General features: G+C 38.9%; 1 protein-coding gene across 1 annotated transcript in view; it reads left to right on the top strand.

Annotated features, from left to right (window-relative positions):
• The window catches only part of LOC136883066 (nonsense-mediated mRNA decay factor SMG9), a 51,975-nt gene extending 38,993 nt beyond the window's left edge, over positions 1 to 12,982 (top strand). Inside the window, exons 8-9 of the mRNA XM_067155217.2 lie at positions 6,148 to 6,268; positions 9,408 to 12,982. Coding sequence (XP_067011318.2) covers positions 6,148 to 6,268; positions 9,408 to 9,486 — 200 coding nt within the window. The 3' untranslated portion in view covers positions 9,487 to 12,982. The remainder of the gene's footprint in view (positions 1 to 6,147; positions 6,269 to 9,407) is intronic.
• Positions 12,983 to 13,825: the final 843 nt, after the last annotated feature.

The raw sequence follows: 13,825 nt of genomic DNA, 5'->3' as shown, positions 1-13,825 counted from the left end.
GGGCAACCGTCTGAATCAGTGACTAAGAAAAACATTGAAGGTGTGAGGAAAATGTTGCAGCAAGAGAGGCGGTTGACATATCGGCAGGTAGAAGAGACCCTCCACATCCCTGCACCAGCTATTCATTCAGTTCTACACGACCATCTCCATGTCAGGAAAGCTTGTTTCCATTCACTTTCAGAGGAACAAAGGGCACGTAGAGTGAAATGTTGCTGAGAAATGCTAAAACAGTTTGAAAATGTGACTTCGCGTAATGTCAATAGCATCGTTACAGGTGATGAAACTTGGCTTTATTATTACGATGTCCCAGCAAAATCCCAGAACAAGGTGTGGCTGTTTGAAGATAAGGGTACTCCTGTAACTGTGCGAAAGTCAAGGTCAGTGAAGAAAAGGATGATTGCATTATTCTTCACTAAACGGTGCATCCTGACTCAGGTTGTGCTAGAAACACAAAGGACAGGTACTGCGAAGTGGTACCATGAGACTTTTCTGCCTCAGGCCATCCAGGCTCTCAAGCAGCTCCGTCCAAGGTGACGGCTCAACACTTGGCTCTTGCATCACGACAATGCTCTAGCATATCGTGCTAATGTAACAATGGATTTTCTTACCAGATCAGGGTTGACTGTGCTTGATCACCCTCCGTACAGTACTGATCTTGCCTCATGTGACTTCGCACTCTTCCCAGAAGTGAAGATGAAGCTGAAAGGGCGGCGTTTTGCATCCGACGAGAAGCTTCTGGCAGCATGGGATCAAGAGTGTGAAAATGTAACCGAAGAAAAGTGGCAGAGTTGGTTCAGTGACTTGTTTCGATGCATGGAGAAGTGTATTGAGTGTGGTGGTAATTATTTTGAAAAGGTCTAAAGCGTTCACTCACATTGCAAAACTTTCCTAGTGCCCTTTGTACTGTTAATGGTACATACCATAGTATGATCTTGTTTTCATTAATACTTAATACAATGTATTATATATTACTAATCTTTATACACTGGTAGGCTATTATTTAAAAAAAACTCTATATTTTAGCCACAAATTCAAGGTATCTTCTGAGGAAACGAGAAAGAAAAAATTGAAGTATGTTGCAAAATACAACCAACAATGGGGGAAAAAACTTTCGTTTCATGGGTGGGTAGAAAAAAAATGCACCATATGTTGTAGTGCTTGCGATACTCGTTTCTCCCTAATGTTGCTAAAAGTTATTTGAGGAAGCATGTTGCAGGGAAAATAACATGAAGAAAACTGCAGTGGTCTTCCCAAATAAAGTAAAGAGACTGAATTACCATCTTTTTCAGGGAAGTTGAAATTGATATAAAACAAAAACTAAAATGTTACCACTTATTCAATACTATTTATTGTAACCTAAAGAATGTTACATATATTTGATGAAACTAGTTTCGGTCTTGCTAGAGACCATCAGTCAAAATCATTAAAGTTAAAGTAAGACATGAATTTTAGATAACATTCATGAAACAAGCGTGTATTGTTGATATTTGGTGCAAGACAAGTGAAGAGTTGAATGTGTTACACTTGTTTCAGCTGACTTGAATTCAAGAAAATTCTTCAAGTGCTAGTATTTTAAGTGTTTCACCTTGTCTTTTGTGAAGTGCATTCTTCAAATGGGAAGAAAACTTTTGAGAACTTACACAAGACGTGTGATCATGATGAGTGTTTAACATTCAACTCTTTACTTGTTTTGCACTGAATATCAACAACACACACTTGCTTCATAAATTTTATGTACCTACAATTCATATCTTGCCTTAACTTTAATGATTGACTCTAGCAAGACCAAAACTAGTTTTGTCAAATATATGTAACTCTTTTTAGGATACAATAAATAGTATTGAATAGGTGGAAACCTTTTAGTTTTTGTTTTATATTATATTGCTCTTCAGTACAGAATATTATGAAACATATTACCTATGAAGTTGAAATTTGGTGATCAAGTAAAAATAAAGTGAAATAAGACTTTGCGAGCTTTTTGTCTGGGCATGACTTATCTATATATCCGATAGAACATACACCTAAACTTTTACAAGCCGTGTATGCTGCTTCAGAAATAGCAAAACACACTCAGTGTGATAGAAGTAAATTGAATGCTATCATAAACAATGTTATTGATAAAGAGAGTTCATAGTAGTTACATGAACTTCTAAAAGTAAACCACCAGGCGCCCGTGGGGCTTTTCTTACCTGTTCCCCTATCAAGCGCATCCCAGGTGGCGGATAGGAGGGCCCTCCGGACTTGTCTGGAGGGTCTGAGGGAAATAAAATACCCTCTTGCGGACCAAAAATAGGTATTGCCAGGAAACGTCTTGAGGCATTGTGATTGTTACTAGCCCAAGTCAAGGCTTGGAAGCCGAGACCTCGCCCACACGTGCTAGAGAGGCATCCATGGTTCTTCCACGTGGGTGATACAGTGGTTGAGGTGAAGTTGGGCTTGTGATTGAGGTGAAGGCTCACTGCGGGGTGCTGGAACCAACACATCACTTTGCTCTACGTAGCCTGAATGAGCCGCAGGTTGGGAAAGGGGCGATCCCAACCTAGGGGAAAATCATGGCTGCGAACTCAGTCGTGATAATGCCAAGTGGAGACCACGTGAGTAGGCCTACTGAAGGGGAAACAAACCTGGCTAGGTTCGGGCCAGGAGCGGACCACTGGATGGATGACTGAGGGGCGTGGTCTCTGCTACGGAGAGCCTGAGTTGCTGGAGGACAATGTCTGGCCTCACCACGGGTGGTGAGAACGATGCTCAGGACCCTAGAAGGGTCCCGCAAGGGTCCTGATTGAAATATGGATGCTTATAAAGAACCAATTTCAAAAACCTCGACATTAAGGGAAGCCGTGGAAGCTCCAGTAGAGCAGATCTGGGGGCAACCCCAAGATGGAAAAATGGAGACAGAAGTCCCAATTGGACTGGCTGTCGCCGACTCAAAACAAGCAAACCAGGAACGTCCGTAGAGACAGAACTGAATATTTCTGCATTGAAAATCAAAAGATTTCATATCGACAGACCACCTCGCAACAGTGCATATTACAAGGAAAGGAAGAGAGCGAGGAAGGAAGCCAAAATAGCGGCTGGAACTTGGATGGAGAAGAAGCCAACGAACAGGGATCGGCAAAAAGCTATACCTCCGACAACACCCGAAAGACCACGACCGCTTCCTTTTCACTCCTAGCCTTTCCTATTCCATCGTCACCATAAGACCTATCTGTGCCAGTGTGACGTAAAGCAAAATTGGAAGGGAAAAAAAACACATTTCTTTCTTTGCTAAGTGATGAATTGACATATAAAAGGCTGGGTAAAACATTTATGCATGATAGACTGGTAGTGTGTTTTTCGTCACAGTGGTGAGGTAATTGATGCATTCTTTGGCCTTTACCTGTGTTCAGTGGCAACAGTGATGCTTTCTATGCAGCTGTTACAGAGTTATTTAAAGATCAGTTTCTTCTATCTGTGGTGTAGATAATCTTCATCCGATGGTCATCATACCTCAGCACATCAGAGATACATCCATCGAACTTTGCTGATACAATAGTACAAATGCCACTGGTTATATATCAGTTTGTACCCACATCCGATGTCATACGACTTCTGTCCACTGCATTGTGTTTCCTGCGCCGAACAGGCATCGATCTGTCTCTTTTCGAGAGCCTTTGATAGTTACCTGTACCACCCAGACATAGTGCCGACATTGAGTGAAGCAAGACTGGTCGTATGAGCTAGCTTGTTTAGCCGTCACAGTCATGCGACGGTAACCCTCGCATACTTCTCAAGTTGATTGAGCCTTGCCAATGCTCGTCACCTACAGGAGATGCCCTAGGCATGGTACTAAATCCGAAAGACATTATTCCACGAGATTGTGATAGAGCACTTTTACGGCCAGCTTGTCACATTGCCTGTCACCAAGCATTTCAGAGCTGCTTTTAGCATCTCCCTAGGTGTTCAGAATCAATGGCAGGTTTTTTCTCCTTTGTGAAATGGGTATGGTTATCCCGCCAATACTCGGGTGGCCAATTGCAGTGGTTTCCCACACGACGATGGAGGGTATGCCATAATACACATATAACACTAATTAATATACAGGGTGAACTTTAATAAAACCGACAAACTGCAGGGATTGGTTCCTGACTGGAAATGGATGAAAAAAATGTCCTACGAACATGTGTCCGGAAATGGACTGTGTGCGTGCAACGACAACAAGTAGTTCCGGAACACAGTACATAGCTGAATCGCATCCATGTCACAGCAGATGTTCAAAGTGGCTTCCATGGGCTGCAGTGCACGCGTTCAGACATCGTATCATGGATTCCCTCACTCTTTCGCACGTTCCGGCCTCTCGCCGAATAGCGTCACAGACGTCGTGAACACGCTGTTGAAGGGTCTGCACATCAGGAACTGGTTCAGCATATACAACACTTTTCAGATGTCCCCAGAGGTAAAAATCCCAGGGGTTTAAGTCCGATGATCTAGGAGGCCATGCAACATAGAAATTTTGGGAAATTTTTAATCTGTGGCCCTGACAAAAGGAAATATTCCACATGTCCACAGTCGAAAATCACTGGTCTCTTTCATCAGAATTCCAGGGTTCCATACATGAAAGTCTTTTGTAACAAGCTCGGGTTTGGGTGGATATACTCTTGCCCAGTTCCGATGTACAGGATCGGTTTCTGGATCTTCACTATTTCCCTTGTTTTCAACATCAGTTTCATAATCAGAGTAATTTTGATCCCTAACCTCGTCATCATCACAAGACAAATCCTCTACTGAAATACTGCTATCGCTGCTGGAAAACACTTCATCTTTTAAGCACTCACGAATGTCACTAGATCTACAAGGATCCATCATTTACTAGAAAATACCATAAGACAACAATATATCTAATACAAATAACCAGCAACCTTGACAAGACCTTGCCCGTAAAGCGCGGCTACCGAGATCTACGAAATGAAAAGAATGCCTCATTTGTTTTTACAATCAGCGCTCAGAATAGCCCACTACGGAAACCAAAACTGCAATAGATACTCTGCCTGGATTGCTTGAGGATGTGCCTTTGGCAATAAGACAGGTTATGTGGTTTCTTTATGATGGAGCACCACCCCACTTCCGCATTACAGTTCGCCGACACCTCAACATCATCTTCCCCAGGCACTGGATAGGACACACACACAGACACATACCATATATACTGGTATATATATATATATATTCAAGGTAAAATTTTGCACATTTTGTATATTTTGACATTTCAATACTGTTATTTTTTCAATGATTTCAAAAATGATTATCATTTTTTCACTTTTTAAGTTTTGTTTGAGTCTTGCTTACTGAAACACAATCGAGAAACTATTTTTGTCAAGTAAGTACGATGCTGCTGATTTTTTGAGTAAAATTGTAGGAAATATGTAATGATTATTACCTGTTTTTCGTGTCTTAATTGTTTTTTCAATACATGACTGTAACATAGCGAGAAATTGCCGATCACTTACGAGAAAAATGCTTATCAGTTCTAGGGTTAATATTTTCTGGTACCACAAGACGTAAAGATTTATTATACCCATATAGCTAGGTTCTCTTTCAAAAAGTATAAACCTGTTATTCATGAGTGCCAGCAAGTCTTTTTCCTCTTACATAGTAGCAATGTATATCTGAGTTTTGCTGCATTAAAAGCCTATAGACAACAACATAAAGAATTGCCCTGAAGATGTATATGCCATGCAGGGTGATATTCCTCCATAATTATTACATACCTTATCTCCTCTCTTCTAGGGCTTCTTTCTCTATCCATACGTTCTTGATCAACCTGCATATCCATCTGTTCCCTGACTTAATTGTTTTACTAAAATGTAATGTTAATAGCACATGCAATGAAATTTCAACATGAATAAGACAAGGAGATTAGACCAGATGTAGGATGCAGCGGTTACATAGAAATGAAAAGGTTAGCACAGGATAAGGTTGCATGGAGCGCTGCATCAGACCACTCTATGGACTAATGATTTTTAAAAATGTGACTCATGAATTCAAGCCATGTCAAATCTCTTGAAATTTTTGCTATTTATTTGGATTATATTTTCTTTTTCCTGTGTCATAGCTTTATTTATAAGCGACCCACATGTGAAGATTGATAGACTTACATTTTTGTTACAGAAGAGAAAGGCCAGTATCGAGGACATCCTGGTGTGAGCATTCTGATCTCCAAGTTGCGTAACCAACTTCATGGTGTGACTCGCAACCCACTCACACACACTACTCTAACCGAGAAGAACTGGTATGAATTATGTTATCCTTTGTAGTTAGTATTGTGATTATTCAGTACCCAAAGCCATAGCCCAGCATTATGCAGCATTTTGATTTTCTGATTAGGCAGGGGTTAAAACTAAATTTTACAAACTGGAACGGTTATTCACTCACCATATTTGAAAGGAATATGCATAGTGAGAAGGTGGGAAGGTTCTGAACTGTAGAAATATATTAACTGTTTCCCTCTAAATTCCTAGTTCTTACATGTTCCACCCTGATTTCTTAGTAGAGGGAGGGTACTTCCTATACCATTGTCATTATTGTACAGTGAAATAAGCTCACTGGACAAAAAATTATTCACCCCCTGGAGAAATCATTACAAGCATAATTTAATACCTCTGAAGAAGCTCATGCAAGGAATAACATGTTACAGCAATTCTTAACCTTTCAAGCGGTAATGATGGAATAAATCGTCATAGACGCATGGCTTCCTAAGTTGCCATGATGGAATATTTTGTCATCACATTGTAAATGTCTTCCAGTGATGGGTATGACGACTTATTCCGTCATAGGATCCGAGATCACTTTCCTTTGTGTGTGTATGTTAGTTTCAAGCTTTCCCTACAGCAGCACACTCCTAAAACCACGTGACCAGATGAAATGCTTTCGTTCCACGCCCAGCTGGCAGTCTGCCAGTACCGGCCGCTGGGCTGCTGAGAGTGGTAGATAGTACATTATGGCAAGTGCAAGCGGAGCTCAGAATCGTCTACGAGAAAAAGAACTGTTTGATTTATTACACTGTGACAATTCGGAGAGTGATATGTCATCTGATAGCGAGACTAATGTTGAAATGTCAGAAGATAGCAAGTGTAATGGTGAAAGCAACTCAAGTGAACGTTACGGTAGTACTAGCACTGATATTCAGCTCGGTGTGTGGACAAAGGTAGGATCTGAACGGCCGAGATTTACATTTACAGCTCAACCTGGACTAAATGTACAAATTGAAGACGTAAATAATCCGCTAGAATATTTTCAATTGTTTATCACTCCTGAATTAGCGGAACTAATAAGTAAGGAAACAAACCGGTACGCACAACAGTTTTTAGAAAGCATACTAACCTTGAAACTGTATTCGAGAGTGAATCAGTGGACTGATACGAATAAAGATGAAATTATGCCTTTACTTGCATTCTTTCTCTTGCAAGGCATTCATCAGCTACCTGACAAGAAGAGCTACTTTTCTCGTAGACAGATATTAAGAGACCCCAATGTTTTTGGAGCTGTTCTCTGAAAGAAGATTTCATCTCTTTCTCAAATTCTTACACTTTGTCGATAACGAAGCATACGATGAAGCCACACGTGGCCTGAAGAAACTCTACAAATTGAAACCCATTCTGGACCACTTGAACAGCAGATTCCGAAGTGTGTACGCACCCGAAAGCGATGTGTCTGTAGATGAGTCTGTTATGTTGTGTAAGGGACGTTTGTCGTGGAAAGTTTTCATACCGTCTAAGCCCTCAAGATTCGGTATCAAATCATTTGAGGTGTGTGAATCTAAGTCTGGTTACGTGTGGAATTTCTTGGTGTAAATTATATAGGAAAAGACATCCAGTTTTATGACTTTGCAAAATGAACCGTATGGTTTGAAAGTTGTTTTGCAACTCATGGCACCACTTCTAAACAAAGGATATCGCGTAACAAGGGATAACTGCTTCTCGACCCCAGATTTGTACAACAAACTGTGTGACAAGGAGACAGATGCAGTGGGTACATTGCGTCAAAATCGACAGGGCATTCCGTTGGAAATCAAGAACAGCACGCTCAGGAAGGGAGAAAATGCGTCAGTTATTAACGGGAAACTCATGATAATGAAGTGGAAGGATAAAAAGGGATGTGTGCCTCATAAGCACTATGCATGATGATACCATGGTGTCGTGTAGCGAGAGAGGGAAAGAAACCACAAAACCAAAGTTAGCCATTGACTACAACTGTCAGATGGGCGGAGTTGACCGGAGTGATGTGTATCTCGTGACCTATCGAAGTACTTGTAAAAAAAACTGAAGTACTTCCAGAAGCACTTCCACCATATGCTGAACATATGCTGCCTAAATGCCTACTTGTTGTACAAGAAGTTAGGAGGTCAGGATACCTGATTAGAATTCCAGATGAGACTTATTGAGAACATCATAATGAAGTACAATAAACATGAAAGACCACAGCCAGGCAGACCTTTGAAGATTCCTCCCCCAACAAGAATCAGTGCCCCTCACTATCCCCTCATACATTGTTGCAACAGCATGCAAGGAAAACCCTACTCAGCAGTGTGTTGTGTGTTACCAAATGGGGCAGGGACGAGAATCTAGGTATGAGTGTGAAGATTGCAAAGTAGCCCTGTGCGCCGCACCTTGCTTCCAGCGCTACCACACAATTGTGGACTTCTGAAGACTACTTTTACAGAAGTGGAAGCAATGCTTCAAGATTGATGAATACAAATAAAATATTGTGAAAGTATAGAATAAGTGTTGTGATCATAATAACTAAGACAATTTCTTTTATCCTGTAAGTAAATATGTTATTTGAAGAGGAGTTAGTAATGTAATGCCCTGACTGAACTTTACTACAGAGGCTTCCTGGGAACTGTAATCATTTTTGATAAGCTGATAATGAATGTGTATTTTTGGAATCTGGTAAATTATTTGACTACACAAGAGTATGTTATTGTGGGTTTCCCATTGCTTTCCTCACTGAGCCAGATTCTATTTCCTTGCCCTTAGCATTGTAATCATTTTAATAACTTGAAACTGAGACTTTGTTTCTTAAACCTGATGAAAATACCTGACCAGTTACAAGTATCTCACCGTAAGTTCCCGTTGCTTTCCTCAGCAAGCCAGACGCCTTGCCCTTCGTCCTATGATCATTTTTGATAGCTTGATACATATTCTGTACTTTTTGAACCTGATAAAAGTACTATACTACACAAGAGTATCTCACTATATGTTACTTCCCAGTACCTTATGGAAAATGTGCCACTGTGTTAGTAGCTACTCAAAAGAAATGTACCACTTGGAAGGTTAATAAACGTATGTTCTTTTGTATTGACTTTTGTTTTATTTTTGACTCAATTTTTAACTCTTATGATATGCATATCATTTCATATTATGTTGCAGGTACCATTATGCATCCAAAGTGTGGGAAGGAATAAAGAAGAGTTCTTTCTTCATGGAATACAGCAGACTGCTGCCTTAAAACTGTTGTAGCATGTACCATTGGAATCAAGCTACTTTACTCCTGTCCCTCAGTTACTGAGGGTGAAATTAGTTGGTTGTGATGTCCAACTGATAACTGCTGTAAGCTGGTCGGTAAGAGGTTTCCAGAGGATACTGATCATATTGGTAATATGCAGCAATGAAGGCTTCACTCTTTCATGTGCAGTCTTGAACCTAAACAGTCTGTCAGTTCAGACAGTTTTCTGTGGCTGGTTTTGAGGAGTTTGGGTAGAACATGATAGTAATGATTTATGTGATTTAAAATTGAATTGAGAGTTTCTGAGTAGTAAGGGTGAATTCTGTCAAGGCTTGTTTCAAACGAAACACAGTTTAAAAGATTTCTATTTTAATCAAACTTAACAGCAGATCACTGTTGACTTTCACCTTTGTTTTACCCCATCCTCTACCAGGAGCTGCAAGGTCAGTCCTCTCGCCACTCCATTGATAAGATAGCAGAGGTGATCAGTTTCAGTTTCATTCACTAAAGAGAATTATTATTATTATTATTATTATTATTATTATTATTATTATTATTATTATTATTATTATTATTATAATAATAACTTAGTTGCTTTTTAAGTAGTCATAAACCAGAAGTAATTAGTAGGTATGTAGCAAGTACGGGCCGTGAAAGAATCAATGTTAACACGAGTAGGTATGTATTTCTGTATTTCAGTTTCTCTCACTAAAGAGAATAGTTTATTATTATTATTATTATTATTATTATTATTATTATTATTATTATTATTATTATTAGTTAAAATACAGTGTATACTCAATTATATAAAATACTAGCTTATGTCTTTATCCCATTATTGTACAATTGCATTTCATTATCATCCTCCTCCTTTCTCCAGTCTAGCCCCTGCTTGGTCGGGGTATTTATGGCACTTCTCTACCTTCTCCTCCCTCCTTCGACCATTCCTCTTCCATCATTTTGTCCCAGTCCACGTTTCTTCTTCTTGCAAACTCTTTAGTGAATCGATCCACCTTTTTCTATATTTCCCTCCCGCTGTCTTTCCCTCGAACTTCACCTCCGTCATCTGTTGTGGTATTCTTTCGTCCTCCATCCTCTTTACATATTCAAACCATCTTAGTTTATTCCTATCAATTCTCTCATTTAGGTTTTCTATTGTGACTTCCTTTCTAACATCTTTGTTTCTCACTCTGTCTTTTCTCATCTTTCCTATAAATACAACTTAGGTATTTCATTTTGCTGGCTTGAATTCTGCTCTCCTCCCTATTTGTCATTGTCCAGGTCTCAGCTGCATACGTTAATATGGGTGCATAATACATTTTTTTACATTATCTCTTTACACTTCCTTAGTACTTCTTATCCCAGACAAAGTTTCTTACACTGTGGTAAAATGCATTGCGCTGTAGAAAGCGTATTATGGCTTGTGCATATTCAGTGGCTCAATATGTCTTTATGCATGATTCAGTATGCTATAACACAGCTGATGAAATTCAAAAGTGGTTTGAAGAAAGATCCAGTCCATTATCTTTATAATACCGTATTTTCATGCCATTAATTTTGGGTCCAAAGTGGAGAAAAAAGAAATGTTCACCTATTTGACGCACCCACTTTTTCGAGCATCCATCACGCAGCTCTGGATGCGTTCCGAAATAAAGGTGTCAAATACTCAAGTTGCAACCTTCCTATTGTTAAAGCAAGGATTTCAAATACATGGCAACGTGCTGTTATTAGCCGGCAGGAAATCCCACTGCACTAGTTCATTGTGAGAATCAGCCCAGTAGTGAGTAGTGTCGCTCTATTCCAGTCTGGTACAAACATATTTTACAAGTGTTTCGGGTATGGGACATTCTGTGATCTCAAAATTGTTCGTTAGTCCACAGTGAGCAAGTATTCAAGTAATACTTGCGGTGATCAGTTACGCTGCAACATACGGGAATAGGGCAGCGGGCCACAAATATTCAGTGTCCAAACCGCAGTAACAGAGAAGTGCACTTCAAGCGACCAACTAGTCTCGCAAAGCATTTCGCGGACCAAAAAGCGGCAAGTTTCCACAAGTAGAGGAGGATCTGCTTAAGTATTTGATTTTGTTACGTTACGTTGGATAAGCCGTTTCTAAAGAAATGCTGTATTTTAAAGAACTAGAAATAGCCGCTGCACATGGAATCAGTGTCCCAGATTTGAAGGTTAGCCAGGACTGCATGATTAATTTTATGAAGAGAAATTAACTTTCTCTTCGATGAAGAACACCATTATGCCAAAAAATAAAAAATGACTAATGATTTCAACCAAAAAGTAATTGATTTTCATCGCTTTGTGATTGAGAAGCGTAAAGTGAAGGAATATTTGATCTCCCAAATAGGAACCGCAGGTCAGACACCAATCAGTCCCAATATGGCACAAAGTTGAACAGTCGATAAGAAAGGGACATTGGGTGTTACCGTACGTGCTACCGGAAGTGAAAAACAATAATATACTGCAATGCTGCTGTAACAGCTGATGGCTATGCATAAAGTAAGGTTTCCGCAAGGGATCCACGTTCATATCCAAGATAGGGTAGTGGGTAAATGAGTTGAATCAATTGTGTTTACATTATATTTGATGTATCTTTTAAATGTAAATGAATCGTAAATAATTTTTAAATATCTGAATTCCTTGAATAATTGATGCATCCAAAGTTTTCGCCTGTATTTTCGACAAAAAATGCGTTAAGTATCCAACGAATTACGGTAAATTTCAGGAAATTGGAATTATCCAGCCTAAAAAACTAAAAAAGATCAGCATAAGTTTCTTACCAAAGAAAAATTAGATGACCTTAGTCATCATCTGAAAAATTTTCCTAAAAAGTCACTTTGTCGTCTTGCACAATATTTGGGGATTTCAAATGGGTCTGTGCAAAAGGTTACTAAATTATTACACTTGGCATGTGCTCTTCAACCAGATGATCCTGTATGTAGATGTACATTGAGAATATAATTGATTGTGTTGCTTATGTGAATGCCATTGATGAATCCCCTTTTCCAGAGTCATAAGCGTGATTATGCATTTTTTTAGCTGGGCTCTGCCACTGCTCACAATGCAAATAATTCCATGGGAGAAATTCACTGTATCTCCAGAACAGAGTCATTGGTAGAGATTTCATTCTCAGGGGCGTGTACTCCATGAGGTACTTAAGGAAAGGACTTCCGGGGAGTATGGTTTACAATTCCCGATTTTAAGATTTTGTTTGAAAAGTATTTTGAGTATACACTGTTCAAGATAATGAAAACTATTTGGCAAATGTTTTAGTTTCTCTAATAAATTAAAAGATTAAAAATAGGAATATAGGCAAATATAGGTTTTAACATGAATTTAGGCATATTATAGGACCATTGTTTCTAACCTTATAAATACATGAAACGTGCAAATACGATTTCATTTTAAGTTGTCTCTCCAGGAACAAAATAGGTTTTTTTTTTTTTAATACCTAAAATCCAAGGTGTACTGATAAGGGCAGTATGACAGAGTAGGGGGTGTTTGAAATTTTGTTTACATTGTTTGAAACCTTCCTCTTGTTCTTCCTAGTTTGAAACCTTTCCTCTCTGGGGAAAATTAGAAGAGGAAACCACTGCCTTGTGGGGAAGAAGGATCTTCAAAGGCTAAGGGAGTAAATCCCAAAAGAAAATCCTCAAATAAGGCTTAGCAGGTCAGCAGATGAGTATATTTGTTCTTGCTTTCAGCTGTAATACAAGTCTCGGATGGAAGTTTAAAAATGGAAATGGAATTGACAAGTCTCTGACTACAGTTGCACAGTATGTTGGTAATGCTGATGTTCGTGCAAGTGTTAGAACTGAGAACAAAACCCGATTTAGAACAAAAAATATTTTAACATTGAATTGTAAGAAATTAGTTCACAGCTGTAGGAATATACTAGAAGAAGAAGTCTTATAATGTTCTTCGTAGTATTTAAGAACTTGGATACAATTCAAATTTCACAGTCTTGATGAGACACAACAAATGTGTTTTCAGGAAATTCTATAAACAATTTTTCATAGTGTCAACCTTCTATGCTTTAAGACCATCTTTAAAACAACTCTGCTTCAAATACTTTGTACTACACGTGATATGGCTGAAGATGACCTTTAAATAGGTTGAAACTAGTCCCATTAAATGTTTATTTAATAAACACTATTTAATTTGTATTGAAAAGGTGGAATAAATCATTTATTATTTTATTTGGTTTAATCAAAGTTCAATACGGATCCATAAAATAAAATTCATTTCTCTAGAAATGGATAAGGAAAAGCAAAAAACGTATCAGAGCATGGGCGCGCGCAGGATCTTTTCCACATTAACAATTTTCTTG

The sequence above is a fragment of the Anabrus simplex genome, chromosome 11 (assembly GCF_040414725.1).
Source record: "Anabrus simplex isolate iqAnaSimp1 chromosome 11, ASM4041472v1, whole genome shotgun sequence".
Taxonomy (NCBI): domain Eukaryota; kingdom Metazoa; phylum Arthropoda; class Insecta; order Orthoptera; family Tettigoniidae; genus Anabrus; species Anabrus simplex.
The sequence above is the reverse complement of the archived record's forward strand: the minus strand, read 5'-3'. Positions and strand labels throughout refer to the sequence as shown.